This window comes from Semicossyphus pulcher, unplaced genomic scaffold (assembly GCF_022749685.1).
Source record: "Semicossyphus pulcher isolate SPU_LCO1_2020_fin unplaced genomic scaffold, fSemPul1.0.p SCAF_4, whole genome shotgun sequence".
Lineage (NCBI taxonomy): Eukaryota > Metazoa > Chordata > Actinopteri > Labriformes > Labridae > Semicossyphus > Semicossyphus pulcher.
The window spans coordinates 18,995,768-19,022,697 of record NW_027211715.1 but is presented as its reverse complement, the minus strand read 5'-3'; the positions used below and the strand labels follow the sequence as shown (position 1 = coordinate 19,022,697).

General features: G+C 44.2%; 1 protein-coding gene across 1 annotated transcript; it reads left to right on the top strand.

Moving 5' to 3' along the window:
* The first annotated feature begins 85 nt into the window (after positions 1 to 85).
* Positions 86 to 10,496, top strand: enc3 (ectodermal-neural cortex 3). Its single transcript, XM_069679722.1, has 4 exons — positions 86 to 316; positions 1,541 to 2,575; positions 2,661 to 3,430; positions 10,240 to 10,496. The coding sequence occupies exons 2-3, from the start codon at positions 1,553 to 1,555 to the stop codon at positions 3,405 to 3,407; spliced, it is 1,770 nt and encodes a 589-aa protein (XP_069535823.1). The 5' UTR covers positions 86 to 316; positions 1,541 to 1,552; the 3' UTR covers positions 3,408 to 3,430; positions 10,240 to 10,496.
* The last annotated feature ends 16,434 nt before the right edge of the window (positions 10,497 to 26,930 follow it).

The window sequence follows — 26,930 nt, the reverse complement described above, 5'->3', positions numbered from 1 at the left end:
GAGGAGTAGGAGGAGCCAGTGTGAACACTACGGCTGCCTCTGCTCTTTCTCTGCTCGTCGCTCTCCTGCAGGCTGCGTGGCTTCACGAGCAACAAACCGAGCTGCTAACTTTGTTTTACGATTTTTCTACGCGTTTAAACTCAAAGATCGCGACGCGGACAAATGGCTCAACTCTTTCCGTACAGTTTAGGACACGATACATGTTTGAAACCGGAAGGCGGACTTGTCTAAATTGTGCCACAACTTCAAACAAACCAACAACGGAACAAGTTGTAACCGAGATAAAGGAATCCGGATCTGCTCTGCGCCTATCAAGGTAAGCTTAACGCTCTGGAAGTATCGATACCAAAAATACGTGTTTGTTGGACGTTTCTCCAACTTCCGGAATGTGAGGAGATTAGTTACAGGCTGTAACACTGAATCCTTTGATGTCGGCTGGTTGTAGCAGGCTGGATGTTTGCAGGCTGCTGCTAACTTGGGAGGAAAGTTGAGCGCATGCTGAAGTGCTGACCGGAGTTTCACATTTACTGCACAAAACGAATTGGATTTCACGCTGCGTCCCTCCACGGAAGTCCTCTGCCACCCTTTCAGAGGGATTCAAAAGCCAAGTTAAATTTATCTGATCTAAAACAAAGAACAATTTTAAGCGGAAGATATTTATTTGTTGTTTTTAAGTTTTGGACGGTCTTTATTAACCCGCCGTGTCAGGCTATTGTTATGTAAATGGTTGGATTTTCAAAATTAGGTGAACCTGCCAAATGAAAGCGTGCTATTACATCATTATGTGGAAGAAATTAAGTAAAACTTCCCTTAGGCATGCGTTAAAGTTCCTCTTATTTAAAATTCATGCCACAGCTGCAGGCCTGTCTACATCTTTTAAATATGATCAAAAGAAAAATTAGGGTTTCATCTATTGCACTGTGGTTACATAATGTTCTCCTCATGGAGCTGGTCTGAGGTGTCAAATCGTATGTGGGCTTTAAAGCTCTCGCCTTTGGCACCATCTTGTATGAGAGCCAGCTGAGGAGCAGAACAAGCTGACAGGAATTTCTCTGTCGGCTCCTGCTGTGGCTGGAGGTGACTCACAGCGCTCAAATGTTTCTAAGGGTGTAAAGAAATGATATTGGACAACACACCCAGGTACTGCTTCTTTCATTAGTCACAGGACGACGCTTTAAAATTGAATTCATGTAGTTCATTTAAGGATTGAGTGTTGAACCCGATGTGTGTTTTTTTAGGACAAGTGTAATCACAGTTGTTTTCATTGGAAGTGCTGCTTATCTGATCTCCTTTCATCTCTAAAGTCTAAAGTTCATTTCCGTTGTGGCTCAGTGTACTGATATGAGTGTTTTATTTCCGAGCGGCCCATTCATCAGTTGTTGGCATGGTGAATTTTGTTTTGTCATAAAATGGGAGGAACGTTTATGGTAGCGTTCACATCAAAAGAGTGCCTGACCATCATAAAATGTCTTCTGTCATAAACATTTGAATTAAACCCCTGAGCTCTTATGTTTTTTCAATCCTGTATTTCCTTCTCCAGGTCCAAGTCAAGATGTCTGTCAGTAACCATGAAAACAGGAAGTCTCGCTCCAGCTCCGGCTCCATGAACATCCATCTCTTCCACAAGACGTCTCACGCCGACAGCTTGTTGACGCAGCTCAACCTGCTTCGCAAGCGAAAAGTCTTCACAGACGTCGTCCTAAAGGCCGGTAACAGGACGTTCCCCTGCCACCGCGCCGTCCTCGCCTCATGTAGCCGATACTTTGAGGCCATGTTCAGCGGCGGGCTCAGGGAGAGCCGCGACGCTGATGTGAACTTCCACGACTCTTTACATCCAGAGGTCCTGGAGCTCTTGCTCGATTACGCCTACTCAGCCCGGGTCATCATCAACGAGGAGAACGCAGAGTCGCTCCTGGAAGCCGGTGACATGCTTCAGTTTCACGACATCAGGGACGCGGCGGCGGAGTTTCTGGAAAAGAACCTGCACCAGTCGAACTGTCTGGGGATGATGCTACTGTCGGACGCTCACCAGTGCCTGAGACTGTACGAGCTGTCGTGGAGGATGTGCCTGGGGAACTTTGCCACTATCTTCAAAACGGAGGACTTCCTCAGTCTGCCCAGAGACAAAGTCCAGGAGCTAATCCTCAGTGAGGAGCTGGAGGTGGAGGATGAGAGCCTGGTGTACGAGGCGGTTATCGACTGGGTGAAGGCCGACATGGAGCGCAGGCACAGCGAGCTGCCCGAGCTGCTGCGGTGCGTCCGCCTGGCGCTGCTCCCTGAAACGTACCTGCTAAAGAACGTGGCGTCAGAGGAGCTGGTGATGTGCCATAAAGTGGGTCGGGAGATTGTCGAAGATGCTGTGCGGTGCAAAATGAGGATCCTCCAGAATGACGGGATTGTTACGGGGTTCTGTGCCCGGCCGAGGAAGGTGAGCCAGGCCCTGCTGCTGCTGGGAGGACAGACGTTCATGTGTGATAAAGTCTACATGATCGACAACAAGACCAAGGAGATCACCCCAAAAACAGACATCCCCAGCCCCAGGATGGAATGCAGCGCCTGTGCTATTGGCTGCAAGGTATGTTAGAAATCTGAGCTTTAATATGTCTATCTTTATATAACGTTAATATGGACAGATTTAAAATGTGACTTCTCTCCTTCAGGTTTATGTTACTGGAGGGCGTGGCTCTGAAAACGGGGCCTCCAAAGACGTCTGGGTGTACGACACGTTACACGACGAGTGGTCCAAAGCTGCACCCATGCTGGTCGCCAGATTCGGTCACGGATCTGCAGAGCTGGACCACATGCTCTTTGTCGTGGGAGGACACACCTCCCTCGCAGGATCCTTCCCGGCATCTCCATCTGTGTCCCTCAAACAGGTGGAGCAGTACGACCCTCAGACCAATAAATGGACCCTGGTGGCTCCGCTCAGAGAAGGCGTGAGCAACGCCGCTGTCGTCGGTGCCAAAAACAAACTCTTTGCCTTCGGGGGCACCAGTGTAAACCGGGACAAATACCCCAAAGTGCAGTGCTTTGACCCTTTACAGAACCGCTGGTCCGTGCCGGCTGCCTGCCCGCAGCTGTGGCGCTACACTGCAGCCGCTGTGGTCGGCAATCATGTTGTGGTGATCGGAGGGGACACTGAATTCTCAGCCAGCTCTGCGTACCGGTTCAACAGCGAGACGTTCCAGTGGTCGAAGTTTGGCGACGTGACAGCCAAACGGATCAGCTGCCATGCTGTGGCCTCAGGAAACAGACTATATGTGGTCGGGGGTTACTTTGGGGCTCAGAGGTGTAAGACGTTAGACTGTTACGACCCCTCATCAGACTCTTGGGACAGCGTCACCAGCGTGCCCTACTCACTCATTCCCACTGCCTTCGTCAGCACATGGAAGTACCTCTCAGCGTAGACGCACCGACTGAGGTTTCTACGGTGAGTAATTGTAGTTTCCTTAAAGTGACACAAACAAACAACATGTCAATTATATGTGCTATTCATAGTTCTTTTTATTTTCATATAATATGTGGCAACAAAATTATCTTCAGTTAGTTGAAACTAAGTCGTTTCCTAAAGGCCCCAGGTGAATGTCAGTTTGAACCGGACCGGGCCAGATTGTAGCCCCCTCGCTGTTTTCAGGGTTGCCAGTGGTTACAGTTACACATTATCTAGCTGCTGTGACGGCCGGGTGTTGGATAAACACAGTGAAGTCCGGGTTTAAGGAGCAGGAGGAATGTCAGTGGTGCTGGTAATTACAGAGCGAGAGCTACAACTCAGGACCTCTGTCACTGACAGCAGCGAGCTGGAGAGGCAGGGATCAGGTCTGTGCTTGCAGGACCAGGGAGGCGAGCGGGCAGGGCGCTCTGCAGGGACCGACCTGGACTGCCTGTTCTGAGTCACTATCTCTTACAGTTGTAGTTGTAAAAGGTGATGTGACACGTGGTGTAAAATGAATGGATGGCCTTGAGTCACAGGAGAACAATGAGCTGCTGGCAAGCTTTAGATAAGAGTTAAAACACTTTTTTATCAGCTTATGTATGACTGATGAACCACAACAATTCTCAAAGCAGCCGTGATAAATAACTGCTGACAGATGCCAGCACATTGTTCTGCTCTGCAAAGCAAAGCAGGTCTGTAATCTAATCAGGTATTTAGAAGGAAGGGGGAAAGTGATACATCTCAAGGATATGAAAATATGATTGACAGAAATGTTGCATACCGTAGCGGTGAACAATTGCTCTCCCTTCTCTGCCTGAAGGAACGACAGGTGGCGGTTTTCACAGCTCCATGTGAGATTAGAGATGATTCATATTTCCTGAGGGGTTTTCAGTTTTTAGCACAAGTTGAGGGAGAAAGGCTTGGAGGGGCTAGAAGATGAATAAAGAGGTAATACAGGTTTTCTTTAGGTTCACAGGTGGTTTTGACATGTGCCTGGTGGTGGTGGAGCTAGTTTTAGGTTTCATGACGTCGGGCCTGTGCTCTATAGAAAACTGTTACATTCTGCTGTCGTCATTAAGGACAACAAATGCCCTGAGTTATTGTTAACTTGTAAAGTATTTATATTTAATTACTTTTTACCATAGTAAGATAAATATATTGATACCACTTTCATATATTTCTGTTCAATAGAAGGCTAGCAGCGTGTTAGCTTAGCTTAGTACTTAAACAGACTTAAAGAGGGGGAAACGGCTAACCTCGCTCTGTCAGATGGGAACCGTTCCTTATACTTAGCTAAGCTAGGTGTCTTCTGGGCCAAAAACAAATAACATCAAATGTCAAACAACTGCCTTAAAGGGCCAGTTCGCCGATTTTCAACCTCAGTCCTATCATGCTATCATGGGGAGCTAATGCCATTATGGTTGGAAAAATAATGCAATTTCGCTCTGTACCTGAGGACGCTATCTGCTTCTCCAATGGGCCCTGGAAAACCTCCACCAGACTACGTGAAAGGCGTCATCTGGCGGAGGCCAGGGAGTAGACTGCAGACCAGATAATTTTTTAGATGAGCCACCAGCGAAAACGGTAGTATTTCACTCCAGCGTCTCTTGCTGGGCCGTTCCTTTCAGAGGGAGGGGCGCAATGCACGCTGGGTGTTGTAGGAATGTAGAATGGGCGAAACCACAAGCTGTTTGTACAACTTTCTCCACAGCTATGGCGCCAATTGCTAATATAATTGCTTCTATCAATTACAGAGAACACCAGCTTTGACTGACAGCGGCTTTTTCCAGGGGCGACTTGCTCCTTTAAACTAGACTGGAACAGCCCACTGCTGTTAGCGAAATCTTTGTTGTCATGAACAGAGATCAAAATGAGAACAATGTGCACTATACTCATATGTACTGTTATGAAATAAATGGCTGGTTAAGTCTATATACATTAAGTCAAAAGCCTCCGTTACAGTTGAAAATAAAGTTTGAAGTCTTAGCTATGCGAGGAAAGAAATGCCATTGATGTTAATAAGCACAGTTACTGACGTTAACAGTGTGTCATTGCTTCCAGTGTCGTCTTTCTGAGTGTGGCAGGTTGGGTAGATTTGCTTCTTTTTACCGCAAAACAACAACTGCCTTTTTTCTGTCCGTAATACAGGAAAATAAGTCCAAATGAGTTCCTTTGATGCTGCCAACACTTTGAAAGTAAAGCTGAGCGGAAGCGAGCGAGCAGCGCAGGGCTTATGTGTGACTTGTGTCTACAGTAAACAGCTGGATATAATGGAGCAGGGGGGCTTAGCGTTATGAGGCTGCTGGTATGGAGCGCTGTCTCCACGGTTGCCTTGGCTTTCCAAGCCGGGACGGAGACAGACAGGCTGGCTATGAAAGATCAAGGAGCAGCATCCTTATGAACTCTTTCTGCTACAGTAGCTTCAATCCAGCTGCTGGCTGCCTTTATGTTTAATTACTGCAGACACGGAAAAAAGCTCCGATTTCCAGCTTGTTAAGCGGGCGTTGTATTCTGACACTGTTTGACTCTCTCTCACTTGAGAGAGGGGGCGAGAGAGGGGGAAGTGGCAAAAATTTAGAGAGCAACAAAGTGACACAGAGAAGGACGCATCGCTCACACACACACACACACACAGCCAAGCAGATGAAGAGGAGTGCGAGTAAGACCAGGAGAAGCAAAGCTATATTTTGCGCCGTTTGGCAGCCGAGACTAACGCCTGCCTAAAAATACTTTGCTCCTGAGGTTGTCAACTTTCAGCTGGGGTCAGAGAGGAAATAATTGTCTGTGTGTGTGTGTGTGTGTTCCTTTCATGTCAATGATGAGGCCGAAAACCACCAGTCAGCTGTTAAAGTACTCACTAGTAGTATTGTGAGTTTTTATGCAGTAGTGAAACCACTCGTTTTCCACTCATACTACTGCGTCTCACACACACACACACACAGGCCGTCACATTGCTGGCATTGCCTGTCCTTTAAATAGCCAGCCATCCTTACTCTAATTCGGGAGGAATGAAGGTGTGGCCTGCATTCCTATTAGTAAAGATTTGTTAATGTCGCCTCGTGGGTTCGGGCCTTTCTGTTGTCCCGCGGCCTGTATGGGATTAGCAGCCTTTCTGCTCTTTTTGTCACCACCTACTGTAGTTTGCAGCCCCGTGCTTTTCCACCAGATGTGACGAACCGCAGCCTGCAGCGCCAAACCAGAAGCCACAGTTGATGGAAAAGTATTTGTAAATGTTAAAACACTTTGGTTCGTTTTTGTTTTGGTCCAGGCAGGAGAAGTAAATGCGTATCTAAGCTTAAAACACAGAGAAGGACGTACAAATGTAATTGTGATGTTTTGACTTTTGTCAGTCAGGCTATAAATTATGTATTCAGTGTGTTATGGAAATAAGAGGCAGAGAAGCATCACGGTGTAATTTGGTCGCTTCAGGATGTTACCAGAGATCTCTGCACAAAGTTCAGGACCGCATCTCTCGCCTTTAAACCACGGGACTATAACAGCCCTAAAGGTGACTGTTATCTACGCTTGAGCCCTTGTTTTCTCAGCCCCCTCCCTTCTTCTTTTCCACCCCTCTCCCCTCATCACCCCTTCCCGCTCCACAGACATAAGCAGCATTCTCTGTTTTTAACGGCTTCAACCGAAGCCCTGGCGAGGTGGGCCCTGCTCTGTGTGATAGGGTCCACCTGGAGGGGTCAGGGGCCACGGAGGGTAGTCCTCGGCGGGCTCTCTGCATCCCCAGACAGCTGCTGTAAAATGGAAAGGTCACAGTGGGATCAGGGAGGAGGAGAGCAGAGGCCCCCAGTCACTCAATACTAATGTTTTATTAATGCCTCGCTGTGAGGGCCACCAGGAACACAAGCTGAATGAGGCTTTTATTGTGGCATCTGTGTACAACAAGCCCCCCCTTACTTTACTTCAGACACACACACACACGCACAGTTCGAGTCAGCACGTGCACACACACACTTCGTCTCCGGTCCCTTGAGTAATCAATCTGCCACATTACAGTCTTTGGCACGGCTGCTTAAATTTGCATAAACCTAATGGAGTTTTTATTGGTCTTTTCTCCACGCTGCAAGTTACAAAAAGGAAAAGGGAGAAAGATGCCGAAAATGGCTGAATAATCACCCAGACTAATTTGATTACGCCCTTAAAAAGAGACGAGCTGTCATACAGTTACAGGGGCCTCTTCAGAGAGCCAGCTGGGGATGGGACCGAGTGTGTCTGCCTGGTAATTAATCTGAATTACGTAATATTTGCGCCTCTGAAGTAGCGCTGAAGTGGCGGGTATTCATCCACAGAGTCGCTCTTTGTTCTAGTCTTAAACTGGAGTTTCTGTAAGGACCCATCAAGACGTGCCTCAGTGTACTTTGCAGCTGCTGCATCCAGATACTTGTGTCCCTGAGCTCACGCCGGAGTCCTTTATGCGTCCCTGAAAACAACGCAAACTCATGTAAATGAAGTGACTGTGATTCATACGTTAGTCAATACAGTGAAAGTCTGGGTGGTCATTAGTAAACACAGCACAGGCCTGGTTGGACACAAGGGACAGATAAAGAAAGAGGACTCAGCTTTGGTGTGGTGCATCGTGGGTAATTGGGCCTGTAGAGTACGCAGATGGAGCCCAAAGTGCAATAAAGCTAAGAAATAATGGAGATAAATGCCATGATGTGGGTTTTGTTTGTTTGATTTATGGGACCAAGTCTTTGCACTATCGGCGTGGAATTTTTCTATCATGGAAAATGTTTCTATGTTGAACTCAATCTGGCACTACTCCCACATGGAGGAGAAAGATAGGTGATAGGAAGAGACAGTCAGAGGCAGGTTAAACCTCAGAGTGCCAGAGCCAATCACTTCATACAGCTCCGGACCATCTGTTTGCCCTGCTGGAGGACACGAGACTCCCTGCGTCCCTCACAGCAGCACACTGCAGCCACTGCAGTGCACCAAGGTGCTTTACACCTGTTGGCAACCCACACGCAAGAAATCATACTCCCTGCTGCCAGATGGAGGTCAGATTTGTGAAGGTTGACTTTGTATTTTGGTACAAGGAGAGTGTGAAGACATAAAGTTTGAATGCAAGACACAAAGTAGGTTGGAACATGGGTAAAGGGTGGAAAGTGTTAACCCTACCACTGTTGACTGCTTTAGATCACGCTGGCGTCTCAAACATGAATGTATAGTATGAAAGCCCCCACTTTGTGCTGTAGATATAGATGACTAAATATAGTGCAGCAGCTCTTATTAAAGAGCGATATTGTCGGGGTTGAAGCAGAGCAGACAGCAGAGTATTTACGATTTACAGGCCTGCTCTTCATCTTCTGCACTCGAGAGAGAGATTGGACCAGCAGCAGTCTGAAGAAGCGCAGGCAGTGACCCGTGCATGTACACAGACGGAGAGAGAAAGAGAGCAGCAGTGGAAACTTCCAGCTTCTCAGGCTGCTTTATTCAGGCTTGGCTAAGAAACAGTCTGGCACAGTAGCCCCCCATAAAAACCATAACATTTCGTTTTTTACATTCAAGTCTTTGTGGTTTAAATGGAGAGAAAATGTGTTTATTGGTGAGCTTTAAAGGATTTCATGGCCTTTAAATGGAGCCAGTTTGTGCTAAGCTAAGCTAATGGCTGTAGTTTCATATTCGTGAGGTTTAAAGGATAATAAAATGTTAATTAGGGAGCCTTCGATGTGCTGGTATATGTTTGGACAGAGCCAGTGTAGCTGCTTCCCCCTGTTTCCAGGCTAAGCTAAGCTAAGCTAATGGCTGTAGTTTCATATTTGTGAGGTTTAAAAGGAGATAAAATGTTATTTAGGGAGCTTTAGATGTGCTGGTAGATGGATGGACAGAGCCAGCTGTTCCCCCCTAGTGTTTGTGCTGTGCTAAGCTAATGGCTGTAGCTTCATGTTTAAGCTAGAATTATGTAGGTTGCTATCTATAAATGTCAACCTATTGCTTGAGCTAATTTGTATCAAAACTTTATTATCTATATATAAAGTAACGTATTGGAAAAATTGGTCCAGAAAATCTGAAACTTAAATGAGGCGTTCAGGTTCATCACAGGGTTCTTATTGCTTCGCATCAGCCTGTGAATTTTATAAGCAGATATTTATGAGCTTGTTTAAAGCCTCTTTTTACCTCTCTGTTGTGGCGTGTCCTACTGTTAGGCCCGCGGCACTGCACTCGCAACAGTAACAGATGCGTATGGATCAGTGGAGGCTTCTGTAGTATCAACGGGCTTTGTGAGCCATGGAAATGAGAACTCATTAGGTTATCCAAACAAGCCCCCCAAGCAGAGCACGCCTGTAACTGTCAACTCGCTTCCTCCCAGAATAGAGAGAGAGCACACAAACATCCTGCAACTGCTCTGGCAGGCCCGTGTTATCATCAGACATATGCAAATCGCCAGGTAAACATCATGCTGGGTCTCCTCAGTGTGACAATTCTTTAAAACAGCAGGAGAAGAACGTTATCTGAGGTTGCAGAGAAAGGGGGAGGGATTCCTGAGAATTTATCACAAGATATTTATTACCTCGCGACATAAATGGCCCGAGCAGCTTAATCCCACATGCCAGGAGGTCTTTGGTTAAATAACGCTCTGTCCAGCGGCATTATTAACGCTATGTGGGGTAAGCCTGATAAAACCGCACGGTGATAAGCTCATGTGTAGCCCCCGAGGAGGACCGGAGTCTCTGCATTCCACCGCGCTCCCTGAGACTGTCCCCGTCGCCCCCTCTGGTCATGTGGCCGGTCCTCACACAGCAGAACCCAAACATTAATCTCTCTGTCTCTCTCTCTCTCTCTCTCCACAGATCAGCCATGGTGTCTGGTATGCAGGCAGGCATGTGTCGCCCCTTCGCCGAGGAGGAGAGAGAGGAAGGAGTTTGTGTATTCCTGCTGCGGCTCCACGCAGACAGAATCACATTATCTTCAGACTTGGAAACACGTAGAGACGGGAAGTCTGCGGCCTTTTTCCACCTGATCTGTTTACTGATACTTCTTGTGTAACTTTCCCATGTAGCCTGAGCTGGACTCGTTGCTATGTATACTGCACGGACTTCACAAGCGTCTCCATAGAACATGCGAAGGAAACATAGATGTGTGCTCTGTCTGCCTCATCTGCCTCAGACTTGTCTACTGTGACTGTACCGGCCCCGCACTGCTCCACTGACTCACACCGTCATCAAACCAGCAGATTACCAGTTTAACAGACTCTGTAAGGACTTATTAGCACCTCTCTCTGACATGGCATCAAAAAACAGAAAACCCGCAGTCCTTTGTTGTGGTTTCTCTCCCCTCCTGACACTGGGCGTTTACTCAGGTGTAATTTATTTGGACTGCTGATAGACTGAATTAGACCTTTGCTGTGCCAGCCGTTTGGGGAAGGAGAGAAGACGTTTGGGGAAGTGTATGATTTTGTGCACAGAAACAATCTTCCTGTCTGTATTTTTAGACTTTGGACTCGGGCTTCCCTTAATTTTGGTGAGCTAAATTTGTATCTTTCTCCTCGACTTAAAATACACGCTCCGAAGAGAGAACGCATCCAGCTGAAGAAGATGCTTTTTTTAAACGATTCTGTCGGTTTTGTTTCTGTGTTTTGTGTCTCAGGGTTTTGTATAGTTTTGCCTGTTTTTGTACAAGGAAGGGTAACATCTTTTTTTTTTATGTGAATGTATTATTTTGTGATTTTAAAGAACTGTCATTTTAGAGTTCATTCTTACATTGTTGAAGTTAGGCCCTGTGCCCACTAACGGCGCTTTTTGTGCTGGCAGCGACCATGACCTCAACTTCAGAGTGCTTCTCGCCTTGCTAGGTTACAAAAGTTGTTTGGCAGCACTTCACCTCGGTAGTGACCGTTAGAAATTTGAAATTGCTCTGTATGCTTATGTTGCGTTCCAGACAACTCGGAAGTAGAGTTTTTCAGACCTCCGACTAAAAAAATTGCTCTGAATCGCCATTCAAAGTCCGACTTGTGAAATCGGAGCAGATTCTGACATCACACAACATGGAGAGGCACATCGTTAATGGTAAACTATCAACTGAAAAGCAACCTAATATATATTTGGCTGCATTTAATTGAAATAACTACTACCATCATATAGTAACGCATGTTCTCCATGAAAATGTTGATACAAAATATCGCCAATGTGATAAGGTAGTTGGTTACTATAAATCATCTCTGAAAGAAAGAAACATGACTTTGTACGTTTGGCGTCGTGCACCTGGAACGCTCTGAGGTCGGAATTCGGAAAGGTCTACTGGGAAGTTCTCGAGTTCCCAGTTGTCTGGAACGCAGCATAAATATTTGGTTTTATTCAAGGAAGTCTTACAAAGAAAACAAACCAACAATGGAAAGGAATCATGTCCTTGCATCAGCAGCAGCTGTAGACCTGTAAATTGCGCCCTTGAAAAAGCAGAAGGATTAACTTCTCCTCTGCTATTGTTGTTAACAAAGTTGATAACTGAAGTCCCGCCCCTCCTTAATTTTGATTAGTCGGTGAGGGAGAAGTGACATTGACGAGCATTGTTCCCGAAGGTTGAACTACTTTGAGCTGAGAGTGCTGTGAATGCAGCGACAAAAAACAGCTGACGCTGAGGGCATGTTTTTTTTCGTGTTGGTTTTGTAAAGAAAATAGGCGCTGCCAGCGTAAGAAACACTGTTAGTGGACACAGGCCCTTAAAAGTAAAAAGTATGATCATGCTTAATAGCAGGCCATATTTTAAATATAAATGTTGCCAAAACCTGAATAACTAACCATAGTTTTGTCCTGGATTTACATAACAAAAGCTAAATGTGTCCAAAGTAGTGAAATACTTTGTAGCTGTAACTTTATTTCTCATGTCATGTTTCAGGATCTTAAATAGAAGTCTTTTGTGTGTATATATACTTTGTAATTCATTTGTAGAAGCCTTTGATTTTGCACAGTTTGTACAAAGAAATCTCTTCATGGTCTTAATTTTGTATCTGTGTCTTACCCCGGCTCGGGTCGTGTGAATAATCGAAGCCTTTTTGTAGCAAATTCTCATCTTGTTTTATCTTAATCCTCATTTGCTCTGTTTGCAAGTCTGCAGTTTTCCCAATATATCAAAGTATATGTCAAATATACTGATATATGAAGCTATTACTGATACGCCATCTGTTACTTAATGTTCTGCAGCTCATAATTCATCAATAAATATCTTGTAAGAAATATATTTCCTTGTCTGTCCTCTGTTTTCCAGGGAGTGAGTGGAATTCAGTAGCTGTGCCGCCGTATAATCACACAGGTACTCGTTACATGCCTGGAATAGTTTCCTAACGCAGGTCAGGAGTGGTTCTGTTATTTACCAGGAACACCCGTCTCCTTCTGATGTCTGTGTTTCACTTAAGATCCTCCGAGCTCCCTCTCTCTTCTAATCCTCCTCTTGTCGGAGCGATATCGCACCTTCTGGTCATGCGGTATGTGAAGTGTAAGTCTCTGCTTCTCTGGCACTCGCATAGAGGACGAGCACACATTATAACCCTCCGCATCAGTCAGGTGATGCTGCTCCACACCTTGTCTCATGCTTCAGCGGCGAGGTTTACGTGAGACAGAGGTGCAGTCCAGACTGGGCGTTGGGTGGGGAGAAAGTCTGGTTGGCACATTTGTTCAGACTGGCAGGGAGGAATGTACCCACACTCAGGGAGGAGGCTGTGGATGTGCTGCCTGCAGGCTCTTCGTTTCTGACATCTAAGCTAGTTAGCCGTCACTGCTGTAGGGTTCAAACAATCTACCCACACTTGATGACAGGTGATTATCTAAATAGGAGGTTTCATACATGATTAATTATTATTGCCTGGACATGAATATGAACTCTGATGAATCAGGCCCAACAAAACTGCGTCTTACAGGAACATACGCCCCATAGTTCTCATGAATCTATATTATGTAGTCTGTTTATTTATTCAGCTTTTAATTTCAGTAAAGCTGATTTTGAGCCTTTCTGAAAGCCTAAACGTTCCTGTTTAACTAAATTATAGACCATTCTTTCAAAGTAAAAGCTCATTCTTGAGATTTGAATCAGTCGATTTTATCCGACATTTCAGGAAAAAAACTGTAGATGGACCTCGAGTTGAGATTTTGATTCCTGAAATTGCCTAAAAACAGAGACTCCAGGGGGGCACACTACGAAGCAGGATTTCCGGTTATTGAGGAAACTTAGATCACCATGGTAACTTATGCTGAACACCTCACCTGCTCCGGAGCAGGTTATGTTGGAGATAAGAGATCGACCTGAGCTAAACACCACCTACTGACCAATCAGGAGCTCTGTGAACTGACTGTGAAGCTAATAAAAACCCTGGATTGAATTATTAAGTTGATAACCAGCATCGTGTGACCACTAAGCGCGATTGCCTGTGTTAGGTTAAGTGAAGCCAGATCAGGAAATGAAACCCTGGGTATGTTATATCACAGCAGTGCTGATATTCAGTATAACATCACAACCTCAAGTGTGATATTGCTTTTATACAACAGTTATACAAGCGGCTAAAAGTAGTAAAAAGTCACAATCAACAACAGATTATTAATTTTTGCTCCACCAACTCAACTAGTTCCACTTTTGTTGCCAAGCAACTCGAACATTCTCCTGCATTCTGTTACATGTTACCACAGATCAGCTGTTTTTTATCATGTGCATTTATCTGTAGGTTTTAGTTTATCATCAACCAGTGAAATAAGTGACGTTGTACAGTATATCAGCACTCATGGAAGGCCTCTTATCCAATCAGATTACTTGGTCAGAACTAACTTTTGTATAATGTGGTTTGAACACCTTCCTTTGCTCCTGCTGCTCACGCCTGGGTGAAGACAGGAGTTACCTTGAGGATGTTCGATTAAGATGGAGGGATGAAAGCTTATGTCAGTGATGTGTGTGTGTGTTTGTGTACAGTGTGTGTGTCAGATGTCGAATGGAGGAAGACAGGGAGTAAAATGAGATGCTGGAGAGATGCACGAGGGAAACAGCCGAGTGCAGCTGAATGTTTTGCAAATGATTTGCAAGTTGAGCTCTGAATGATTTGACTATCAAATTTACATTGTCTCAGAATTTTAGATTTTCACTGCAAAATCATTAAATATTTAAGAAAATGTTCTGAAAGTCGACAAATTGAACAAACAGAATATAAATTAGAGTAAAAAGGTTCCATTTACACAAATGGATCTGCTAATAAATTACACAATTTGTGTATAAAATTACATAAAATCTTTAGGGGTTGCCCTCAAAGAGACACCCGAGTGACATAATGAAGCGGTTTCTTTTCAAAGCCAACTGAAAAAACTTCAAAGCTGGCTGTTAATTGGACGTAAACAAGAGGCGGCCGCCAGAAAATCCCCCTGTGCCGCCATGACATCATGCCTGTACCAGGCCACGTCCAGTCAAGCATGCGGACATGTTTGTGCCAGTGCGGCTACAGGGACTCATCAAAGGTTAATTTATGGATTTTTAAAGACAATGCAGACGTGCATAAAAAGATGAATCAGACCTCTCTGAATAGGAGGGAGCTGGCTCTGGACAGCCGGATGAGCTGGGCGGTCAATGGCTCCTATTGTGATGCAAAATGTGCAAACCGAGCAATTTCAAACGGACCTCGCCGACGAGACAATTAAACCACGGCGAATAAATAGACATCTGAAAGTCGGCTGGAGACAAAAGAACCTCAGAGGTCACCACGGCAAGAAAAGGGGGGGGAGGGAGGGAGGGGAGGAAAGAGGACAAACTGCCACAACAATCTGGATTAAAAGATATGTGGGGTCTCAGTGCATGTGCGTATATTTTTATGCTGTGTCTTTGTCTGTGCGATGTGTGTGTGCGCGGTGGGGGGAAGAGCAGTTACAGCTTCTTGTTAACCCCTAAGAAAGGAGGCAGCGAGGTGGAACGGACAGGGACGTTGCACCCAGCCTCCACCCAAATATTGGCGCGTGTCTGCTGGCCTGAGACCTCCAGCTGGGGCCTCCGCCTGCTCTGCAAAGGGGACAAAATAAAAGGCGGCGTGATGAGGCCAGAATCGACCGTCTCTCAACAATCCCCAGAGGGCTGCAGGACGCCGCTGCAGGCCGACTCGCAGCTGAAGGGCAGATCAATATGTGGCTTCTGGCAGAAATAGATCTGATGTGACAGATCTGAAGAAAAACTGCCCTTTCAAACACCACATCGAGAGAAGTACAGTCTGTTCAACCTTTCTTTACTCATTGTTGACTTTGTTGTGTATGTAGGGCGGCAGATAGACGTGGACTGTTTACAGAAAATGCCAGTGTGTGCATGTTTGTGTTTGTGTGTTTGAAAATGAAATACAGCCAGAGCCGCATCTTAAAAACAGCTCTCCCTCCTCACTGTCACTCTTACATAAGTCTCCCTCGCTGTAAATCTCTGTCAGAGAACATCAGTCTTCCTCTCTCATGTTCCCAGTCTCTCTCTTTTAAATTCACTTCATTGGCACAAGTAATAAGAAAGACACCAGGAGCCCTGTCCAATCTGCAAGAATGAATAATTACTGAACACTGCAGTCCCCCGCCGTCTCCGTGTCTATGCTGGTTGTGGTGTGAAATGCTTCTCTAAATCTTTCTGTCTCCCCCTCTCTTTCTCTCTCTCCAGTCTCTCTCTCTCTCTGGCTGTGGGCATCTGAGCTGGCAGCAGCTCTGAGGTTTCAGTGCTGACTGGTTGAGCAAATGAGGAGTAAACAATGTGTGAGACAGACAGACGGACGGAGAGACAGACAGACTAACCACTGGAGCGAATGCAGGGGTTTTCTAGTCTCTACTAACTTTGCAGGAGGTGTGTGTGTGTCGGGGTAAGAGTTCACTTGTACTATTCACACTCACATATTCAGAAACTGAAACAAACTGGAGTTTAAGTGTAGGCTGTGTTTTAATACATTTAGTAATACATTGCACGGCGTAGGAAAACAATATCCTCTTCTCTTCAAACCTCTTGACCCGAACAGCTGTTGTGATACCGTGCGCTGCATGCGTAGGTATACCGGGACGTTGTGCAGAGTAAGACATAGTGCCGAGGGAAAGAGCTGTCTGACAAAATGTACAGCAGTGACAAAACTTGAGCGTACACTTAAACTGATGTGTTTGTTTATATGAACGACTCTTGTAAGTGGCTAAAGTACGCGGTACTCGTGACCCCGTCTGCAGTGGTGCTTAGCTTAGCTTCTGTACAGGATCTCCGGCCCTGCTGACTACTGTACGTCACTTACTATTGAGAGGTACCTCATACAACCCCACTTCAAAAAAACCGAACTATCCCTTTAAGGCTTCAGTTTATCTGGAAATTATTACTGGTAAGTGTACAGTGATTAAATAAACAACCAGGTGTCAATCTTTCTAATGCATGTCTGCCAAACACCTTAAAACCAAAATGACAAATACAGGCGTGCAGATGATGAATAGATCAGATTGAATTACCCTTAATGAGCTAAAAAATCCCCTGTAAAACCAAGATCCATTACCACAAGTGGCCTTGTTATAGAAATAATGAAACTTGACACAAAGGTGTGAAGTTGTAATCAATGTGGATTATACACAGGCAGCCTGTTTTTCTAGACTCGTTTCAACAATATGTAACTCTCCCTCCCTCCGCAGATTAATTTCACAGCTTCTATTTTTGAGCGTCTGAGCAGTGAAGGCCTTCGACAAAGAGAGAGAGAGTAATGTGAGTGTTGTGACAGGAGAGTGCTTTCAGACCTCAGCCAGGATTTGGCCACAGTAATAGCTGTTTACACAATAGAATAATTACAAGGAAAGAAGAGGAGAGGAGAGCAGCTTTTCGGCCCTGGCAGACACACAGTGGTTTTAACAGTCAGAGAGTTAATTGTTGATCGCTCAGGCCTTTGATGAGCTCACAGTGTTTCACTGTGTGTGCAGCCTTGTACTTACCCTCAAGCTCAAACATGCAAACACACATTTAATGATTTTACTGCTTTTTGCCTGCAGATTCAAATTCCAAGTATTTCATAATGATAACAAGAGAGCTTGTACTTTCTATCATCTCTGTTTCATCACTATGGCTGTAATTTTATAAATTAATTATTTTTGGCATGCGACCCCTTAAATAAAAACTGGGTCTATATGGGGCCTCCTGACATATTTCAGATATCTATGAGGCTGTTTACACCTGGTATTAACATGCGTCCTGAGTGATTTCAAGTGGACAGCCTTAAGTGCAGGTGTGTGAACACACCCAGGACGCATTGACATCCAATCACTCCGGCCACATTCAGAGGTGGTCTGGGATTTGTCCACACTTATTTGTGCACGCGTGTCCTGGGCCACATTCAAGGACCGCCTACTCACACGATCTTTTGACCTTCTTATTTTTCTCGCATGCGCAAACAGTGGCGTTCACACACTCACTGATATACCACACAACTGTAGGATAACATTAGGCATGTTCAAATTATGTTTGTGTATCACGTCAACACGTCTGTCCGTTATCACCAACTCCCTCTTTCTTGCTCGTTGTCGAGTGCCGATATTTTATAGATCAATGAAGGCCATTTGAAGCGAGAAGTGGTCACTGGAGATGTAATGGGACATGTATGTTAATGCCTGGTGTACACAGCTGTACTCCACCTGTCATTGGATCACACAGGACGCATGTTAATACCAGGTGTAAACAGGGCCTAAAAGTCAGCAGTTACACCAAAAACCTATTTCTCTTCTTAACTTCTCAGATTGTTTAATGGTAATAGATGTTCAGGATGCAGAGATTTAAAATCCAATATAACAAAAAGGTTGTAGAAAATTTAAATTTGTTATTGTTAACCATTTTTCTTTCCTGCCCTTTGATTGCCTGATTCCCCGTTTATCTTGTGGTCGTTTGTCGGCGAGTCTTCGGTTGCAGACCACTGAACTGGAAGTCTGAATAATGGAAGTTGAATGAAAGTATTTGTTGGCTAAATACTACTTTAACTTCGATTTTTAAACCACATTATGCTGATAATATATCTGTATTTATATACCGTACATTTACTGAAGGAGCGGATCCGTCTTCTTCTTCCACTCATTCCCTCCATCTCATGAATGCATAGCTGAATGCCTCTCCAACAAATGGCATATTTAAGATGCCTCTCCCCTCCCATGTTATTCTCTCCCTTACTAACAGAGGTGGGAGGACTATCTAAAGTATGCGCCCTGGTAGAATAGCCATTGTGATCTCCCATCACGTCACAAAGTCAACACGAGGGCAGCTTCATTCACAGGAAAAGAACACAAAGGCTTCGCCCGCTGACCGTACAGACGATGAGCGACGACTGTGGGCAGAGCGGGACATTCCTGGCACGCCTGGCATACTTGGATTCATGCGGTATAAAAAGATACATTTCTCTTCCTCTTTGTCACAAAGACACAGCAGAAGCCTTTGTTTTGGTTTTCTGCAGGAACTGAGATTTATTTTAATGTAACTGACACTTCCTGTGACTCTCATTAATAAAACATCTAGAGATGAATTCCCAGTTGGGTTGGAGTGGGGCTCAAGGCGGGGGTTGCTGGAGGTTGGGGGGTTTTGATATGTTGCCTGAGGTTACACATTTATGCACACACGCACAACATACACACTACTACAAACCCCCCATGCTTCTCCAATCAAAAGCCCCTCTTCGCTTGGAGATGGGGAAAAGGAACTTCAAAAGCATCATCATCAGAGTGCGGCAGATGTAAACCCGCCTTCTGGCACATGCACACACTTACAGAAAGAAACCAAACTGAATCATGGAAATGCACCAAATGTGTGTGTTTGTGTGTGTCTGAGACGACCCCTTCTGTTGCGGCGTGTCCGGCTGACCACTTCAGATGAGATGTGACACTGAGGATGAATAATACAATAGAGAGATCCTCGGACGTGTCAGCAGCATCTGTCTCTGTCTGCGGCTGACGTGTGTCGTCCTCCCTCCTCATTCAAAACTAATGAAGCAGACACACGCTGCATTAACACACACACACACACACTCATTCATGCATGCACGCACACATATAGAAACAAAAAACTGAGCGTATAGCTCTGATCGAACAGTTGGAGACGGTGCCATGTGGCCACAATGTGACCAGATTCCTCACATATTTTGATTCACAGCAAAATGAGGTCTCAGTCAGGTGGAAAGGCTCAGCCGAGGCGGGTCACTGCTTGCGAGCCAGACCCAAAACACTGACAGACGCCTTTTTTCCAGAGGGCCGAGGGAGGGATAATTAAAAGACAGATATATATTGGGAGGCAGGAAGAGAGGAACAATGGCGCAGTCTTCCTTTGTTTGTGGTCGAACCGGTTCTTGTGCAGGCAGAAGAACGAGCTTTCATCGCAGCTGGTGTCACATTATGATATTATCCGACTTAATGCGCTTCGACTCTGCCAAGAATCTCCGACATGTTAATGGTCTGAAATAAGACCCACGATTTGAAGTGTGTGTGTTTGGGTGGGTGTATTTACAGTATGTTGTGCATGTGTGTGCACGCCCAAGAGTTATTTCACCGTGTTGGCAAATAGTTTCTGCTCTGTTGCAGATGATAAGTGTCTTCCTCGGAGGTGATGTGACGACGGCTTTTATCTAAACAGAGTCAGGAGGTGAGTCTGAGACAGACTGCATCCAGTGTTGGACAGAAACATACAACGTTTAATCTTCCTGCGCTGTCTTCTACCTTTTAACTACTCATTTGCAACAGCCACTGAAGAAATGTTCTCAATTTAATTAAGTGCTTCACCACATAAAAAGGGGCATATTTTTACACCACTACAGTAATGTCAGCTATGAATCTTACTATGAATTATAACATTTTATTACTCGGCCGTATTAAATACTTGATTCTGATTGGTTAATCACAGCATTCCGAGGTCTGCTATTTATCGATAACAGACCGTTGTTATGAAGAACAGACCGTTGTTAGGGATGTGGCTCTAATCACACAACCCTGAGGACTAACTGTAATCATGTCAGTTCGCTGAAACACGTCTGGTAAATTTGACGTCGGTCTGTTCACAGAGGGAATAAAAGAAGAGACAAAACAGTGGAGAGAAAGCAACAAAGGTTAAAGATGCAAAAACTGAAGGCTATGACAGAGGGATCGACAAAACTGAAGACAGCACATGGGGTAAACATTAAACAGAACACAGTACGGGACATGGCGGTGTTTGAAGATGGTGAATGGAATTTTCTTTGTTTTACAGACTAATTAACATTTCATGTTTGTCATGTTAAGGCACTCACAGCTCTCGGTTAAGGTCGGGTTAGGACAGAGGTCTTCATTAAATATTAAAAACATCATCAGTGAGTTGCAGCACGAGACACGACGTGTTGACTTTATAAATATTTAACCAAAAACCTGATCTTCCTCTAACCTAAACCACATGCTTTTGTTGTCTAATCCTAACCATATTTCTATCGTCCATGACCAACATGTCCTCAACCTGTCTGTGTACACAACCATATTACTCCCATCGCTCTTTGACCTCAATCCAGCAGCTCTTATGTTTCATGCAAAACGTATTTTGCAAAACAAATGAGACGGGCTTTGGTTCACATTGCAATAGATATAAACTGAGACACAGCACACCTGAATCAGACAGGCTCACATTTTTTATCTGCTGGTTGAGAGTTTAACACATTATTGCTGCAATGTTTTAGGTCACCCAGCTTTTAGTCATGGCAAAATATTTTAAATTTGATGTAGAACATTTTGTCCAATGTTGCCAGAAAGAAAGATGTGCATTTCCCCATCTGCGTGGGTGGAGACATTCAGCTTCAAATGTGCTTTGAAGTTTGTTTGTGCCTGTTTTTCTTTCTGCGTCTGAGTTGGGTTTTTGTCTCTACTACACCATTTAGACATGCCAGTGTTTAATGGCACTTTTGGAGTCCTCAAATTCAAATTCGCTCTTTCTGCAAGCTGGCAAACAAATCCACCCAGCCTTGTCTCACTCTGGTGTTTGCTGTTGCAGCAGTTAGTGGCCTTTTGGTCTTTTGGCAGCGTCTTTCCGTCTCCACTCCCCCACTACTCCCTCCCCTCCCTTTCCTCCCACTCAACAGCAGCCAAGCAGCCATCCAACCCTGCCAGATCTGGTGGGAGGCTGGCGACTTCTCCGTTCCAGCTCCTAAATCAGAGAGGCTGTGTTTAGATCCCCCCCTGTTGAGCAGCGCTGCACTTGTGATGAGCTCTGCTGTGCTCCACTCTTCTTGGAAAAAGGGAAGTATGGAGGCAGCTGTACGCAGTTACTCCCACCACTCTGCCCATTCAGAGTTGAGTTGTGAACCTTTGTCAGACATTTCTAGAGAACATTCCCCGCTTTTATCAGCTAACATTACTATCAAGAAAAAGACAATTAGGTACAATAGTGTTGGGGTGGCACTCAAAGGAAATATAAAAGATACAAAACCATCTTAGGTCAGAGAAAAGTCGCATCTTGGAGTGAAGTGCACCTCCTCGGGCTACATCTTTCCAAAGGGACAACAAATCCACTTAAGAGTTCCTGGAGTTCATACACGAAGGTTTAAGTGCACCATCAACAAAAGTGCATCTGCTTCATCTGATACAGCGAGACCCTACAGCTCCCTTTTACCCACTTTAGATACATTTCATGTTGCTGTTTGCATTTAAGGGCTTCCTGCAGGCCTTATCCTTTCACTCCAGATATAGCCTGTATGCATGTGAAGATATTTTACCCTACCTCTTTTTCCCATTTTCTTAAAAGCAGTGCTCAGTGTTTAGCCGAGACTTTCAGAAGCAACTTTGATGATGGTAAGAAACTCTGAAATAAAGCCCCTGCCGGGTCTTTTCAGTGGGAGAAACGCAGCTACTTAAAATGCCCACATCTTCACATTCTGACATGGAGAAGGTTTTCCATGCTAGTTGCCAGGAGGCTATTTGTCTTGGCACCGCCAGCATTCGCCTTTGGGTATAGAAAATGTGTGTGAGTGTGCGTTTGTGTGTGGATGAGGGAAGTTCTTTCTACTTCTTTGGAAACGCCACAGAGACCTCACACACTGCATCAGCCTTGAACAATACTGCATCCTGAAACACAGATGGAAAATACGTAAAGCTGGGGACAGGCCGTGCACTGGTGGTAAATATTAAACAGACCAAACATTATCTTTAAAATGGGGAAGAAGTCTTGTTGGTGATAACTGCCATATAAAGGCTTTGAATACAGTCATTAGTGAACAATTTTTTATACATTTCTGTAAAGGGATAGTTGGAATTTTCCGGAAATATAATTGTTTGCTTACCTGATGTGAGTTAGAGTGATAACGCTCACATTTCAGCAAGGTAAATATGAGGCAACACGCAGCAGCCTGTTAGCTTAGTTTAGCATACAAACTGGAAACAAAGGATACAGCTAGAGTTTCTCTGTCAAAGGCGACACTGTGCTGGATCAAGACAGCTAATGGAACAAATATTTGGTGGAAAGCCACAATTTGTTGTTTTTATCCTTAATTTGTGTAATTTTATAGCTCACAATTTGGTCATGATTTACCTTTGGGTAAAACCAGGCTAGCTGTCTCCCCCTGTTGACTTAGGTTTAGCAGCTCAGCCCTTCAAGGCAGAAGACAGTAACGTGATATGCAATAAAGTTCAGAAAAAAGGGGTATGAAGTTTTTTGTCTTGCCCAGAAGCTGTGCAACAGATTAATAAATTACAATGCCTTCTCTTTTTTTTTTGTCTTTTTAGGCTAATTATCATACCCCTGAAAATCATTGCCATATAGCCCTTTAATGGGTTAAGAGTTGCTAACATGTCTTTTGTTCATTTGAACCTTTATTTGTTAAGTGTTTCTCTTTTGTTAACATTAATATAGCAATAAAGATAATATATTAATTTACTACATTTAGATAGGCCTATGTGATTTTGCTAGCTTAACCACACCAAATTAGCATAAGCTAAGGTAATCGCGTCGTTGGCAGTTTAGCTGTTTTATTTATCCTGCTTTGTTAAATTATCTGGAATAACAAGCTTTATCAATAAGATGTTTATTAAAACCCAGGACTTTTAATTAATTTTAACAGCTAGCTAAAATACGGTAGCCTGTGTAATTTTGTTTTAGCTCACGCTGGCTGGCTGCCTCACAAGCTAGCTTTCACTTGCTAAGCTATTTAGCTGAGCTCTTAAGTTTGCTGATTCTCTGTGGTTACCAGGTTCAGCTTGTATTAATGTTCAGTTTTATAGCCACAGAAAATGTCACATGATCTTATGGAAAATATACACTTCTGTGGTTTGATGAAAATCTTCTTGCATGTTAAAACAGATGCCTAAAAGTCAGATTCGAGTCTTAACTCGATGATAAAACACTGCATACTGGCTTTGAAGTGAGCCCCAGCTATAGGCAGGCATATTTACCAAAACTACTTCTGTCTTATATTAAACACAATTTTGTGATGAGTTTTCTCCGTGAAACTGAAAAGGACACCACAACCTGAGAATGTGTTTACTCTTCTCGTCTCAGGCATCACAATGGTGGCATTCATTGCTTGCTTATTCTGTGTAACCAGCACACAGGCACATGGGACCAAACTGGAATGACCAGCCAGTCACCAGGCTACAGCTGACTGCAAAATGCAAGCTGTGAGCACAAAGGGCGAGTCAGCACAGAGCACACTTCCTTTATAATCCATCTCCCCCTTTCAATTCACCTGAGGCATCCCCTCTGGCGCAACAATAGGCCTCTAGCTGATCTGATTTCTGCCTGGCACAACCTTTCTCTGTGGAGGCCCTTTCACCACACAGGGACTTCCTTTGTTGATGCAAGATGGAAGAACAGTTTAGGAGGTTGCAGGAACAATGATTCTCTTTCATCCAAAGTAAAAAAAATATGAAGCAGACAGCATGAAATCTGTCCTGGTTTACATATCACACTCTACGACCCATGAGAAATATCTAGATGTACGTACCGTAAATATGTAACTACACACCTTTGTTGCGGGCCACAGAGCTTCACTGTTCTTCTCTTTATCAGTGATAACAGCTGCAGTCAAAAAATCAAAACACCTTATCATGAACAATCTTCTATTCTCCAGGATTTACCTCTGCCTGCCAAGAAGGCTATGTAAGCAGAGTTTGAAGACGCCTTGGCTGAGAGACATGTTATCCTGGTGGCTATCGTCCTCTGATCACCTTAGGTGTTAGCAAAGAGATAGAGTCTGCTTTGTGTCTTTCAACAAGAGGATCTTTGTGTCAGCGAGGAGCGAGGAAACAACACCTCGATAACCAGCCTTGAATCACATTCCTTCATAACAACACTTACAAACACAGCAAAGTTTAGAAAGGGTTAAAATGGTTCCCAAAATGGAGGTCACATGATGGTAAAAGGTCGCTAAGTAAAGTAATTAAACTTTTTTGTCTATTTGCTTAATTAGCATGCTAGCAGCGCGATCTATCACTTTTGTCCGGTCCTTACTGTCTAATTGAAAAATTCCAAATTAGCCTCAACTGTTCTTGGAAATGCTATTTGGCAAATGTTAGCAAATTAACACGCTAAAGTAAATGTTGAACACAATAAAGATTATACTTATACATTTAAATTCCTTATTATATCTTATTTGGCTTGCTAACATTGTCATTGTCATTGTGGTAGCATGCTGACATTAACATTTAGTTGAAGATACAGCATTGCAAAAGCCTCACATAGCCACTAGCTGGCTAACAATTTAGTATATTGTATCGTGTTGTTTTGTGTCATGTCGTGTCGTATCATATTGTATCGTATCGTATCGTGTCATGTCGTATCGTGTTATGTGGTATCGTATCGTGTCATGTCGTGTCATGTCATGTCATATCATATCGTATCGTGTTGTGTCATGTTGTATCATGTCATGTTGTGTCATATCATATTGTGTCGTATCGTGTTGTGTCTTATTGTGTGTTGTTGTATCGTGTCATGTAGTATCATATTGTGTCATGTCATGTCATGTACCATATCGTGTTGTGTCGTATCGTGTCATGTAGTATCATATTGTGTGTTGTTGTATCGTGTCATGTAGTATCATATTGTGTCGTGTCGTATCGTATCGTGTCATGTCGTGTCATGTCATGTCATATATCGTATCGTGTTGTGTCATGTTGTATCATGTCATGTTGTGTCGTGTCATATTGTGTCGTATCGTGTTGTGTCTTATTGTGTTTTGTTGTATCGTGTCATGTAGTATCGTATCGTGTCATGTCAGGTACCATATCGCGTGGTGTCGTATCGTGTCATGTAGTATCATATCGTGTCATGTCGTGTCTTATTGTGTGGTGTCGTATCGTGTCATGTCATGTCACGTTGTATCGTAGCTCTCTTGTCTCTTATGAATTACTGGATGATTTTCTCTCTTACAACAACGGATAAAATTTTAATATTGAGACGCTTTACAATTCCTCAAACAAGACAAAGGAGAAAAAACTCCTCGTCCTGCTGCTCAAAACTTATAAGTCACATGCAGCAGTGTAAAAGGTCGCATGTAGAGACTGCTTTATTTTGAGGTTTCTCAAACCAAAAAGTTTTGAAACCTCTAAATTTGAATTGTTGCACAGACCTGAAGTGAACTCTTTAAAAATCCTCTCTCCAAACTTCATGGTGCCAACGTGCTAGATCTGAATGGAAGAGTAAAAACAAGTATAAGAAAACCAACTGCTGACGCACAGTCTATCAAACTAAGATTTGTCTCAGCGTTTTATGAGCCTGCAGGGAGGTTTCGTCTGCACGTCTGTCTCTGTGGAGCTCGATCTATTTGTTTAACTCTGCGGTGGGAACGGCCTCTCACACACAACAGCCAAGACTCCTGATTTCCTGCAAACTGCATTACATAAAACGCCTCCGAGCTGAGAGGCGGTCGGGTTGAGGAGGATTGGAGAAGCTGGATGAGAGGGGGGAAGCGACAGGGAGACATGAAATGGGCAGAGCGTTGGAAGGGACGAGACAGAAACAAAGAGGGAGTAAAATGCAGCTTCCCTCCGCAGGGGAAGCAGCATGGAGAAATAATTGTTGAGAGGAGACAGAGGAAAGCCACTAATGACAGCAGACAATAAAAAAGTGGCCACCACTGTAGCGTCTTCCCAGCCTGAATGACAATAAGGCAGGAACCGACAGCCCTGCTCTTAGAAGGGTCTACAGTAGGATTGAACAGCCACAACCACAGCACCTTTAAATAGAGCTTTGTCTGGGAATAACTGTTATTAGGCCGTCTAAACACAGGGTCAATAACGCTGTTGCTGCACCTCTTAGACGCTGAGGAAAGGCTGGGGTGCTAGCTAATTGGGTGGTCAGGATTATTTTGACAAGCAGTGAATAGAAATCTAAATAATGAGGCTGAATTACATGTTACATGTGTATGTGGTGGTTTGCTCAGGGGGAAAAAATGTAACAAATCCCCGTAAATACACATTGACTTGGAAGAGGAAACATTCATTGCACGCTTGACTTTTTGCCTAAACAGCAATGATCCAAATATGCAGCAAAACAAACAATTAGAGTTTCTCAGCTGTGATTTAAAAAGTCCAAAGAGAATAAATACACAGAACAA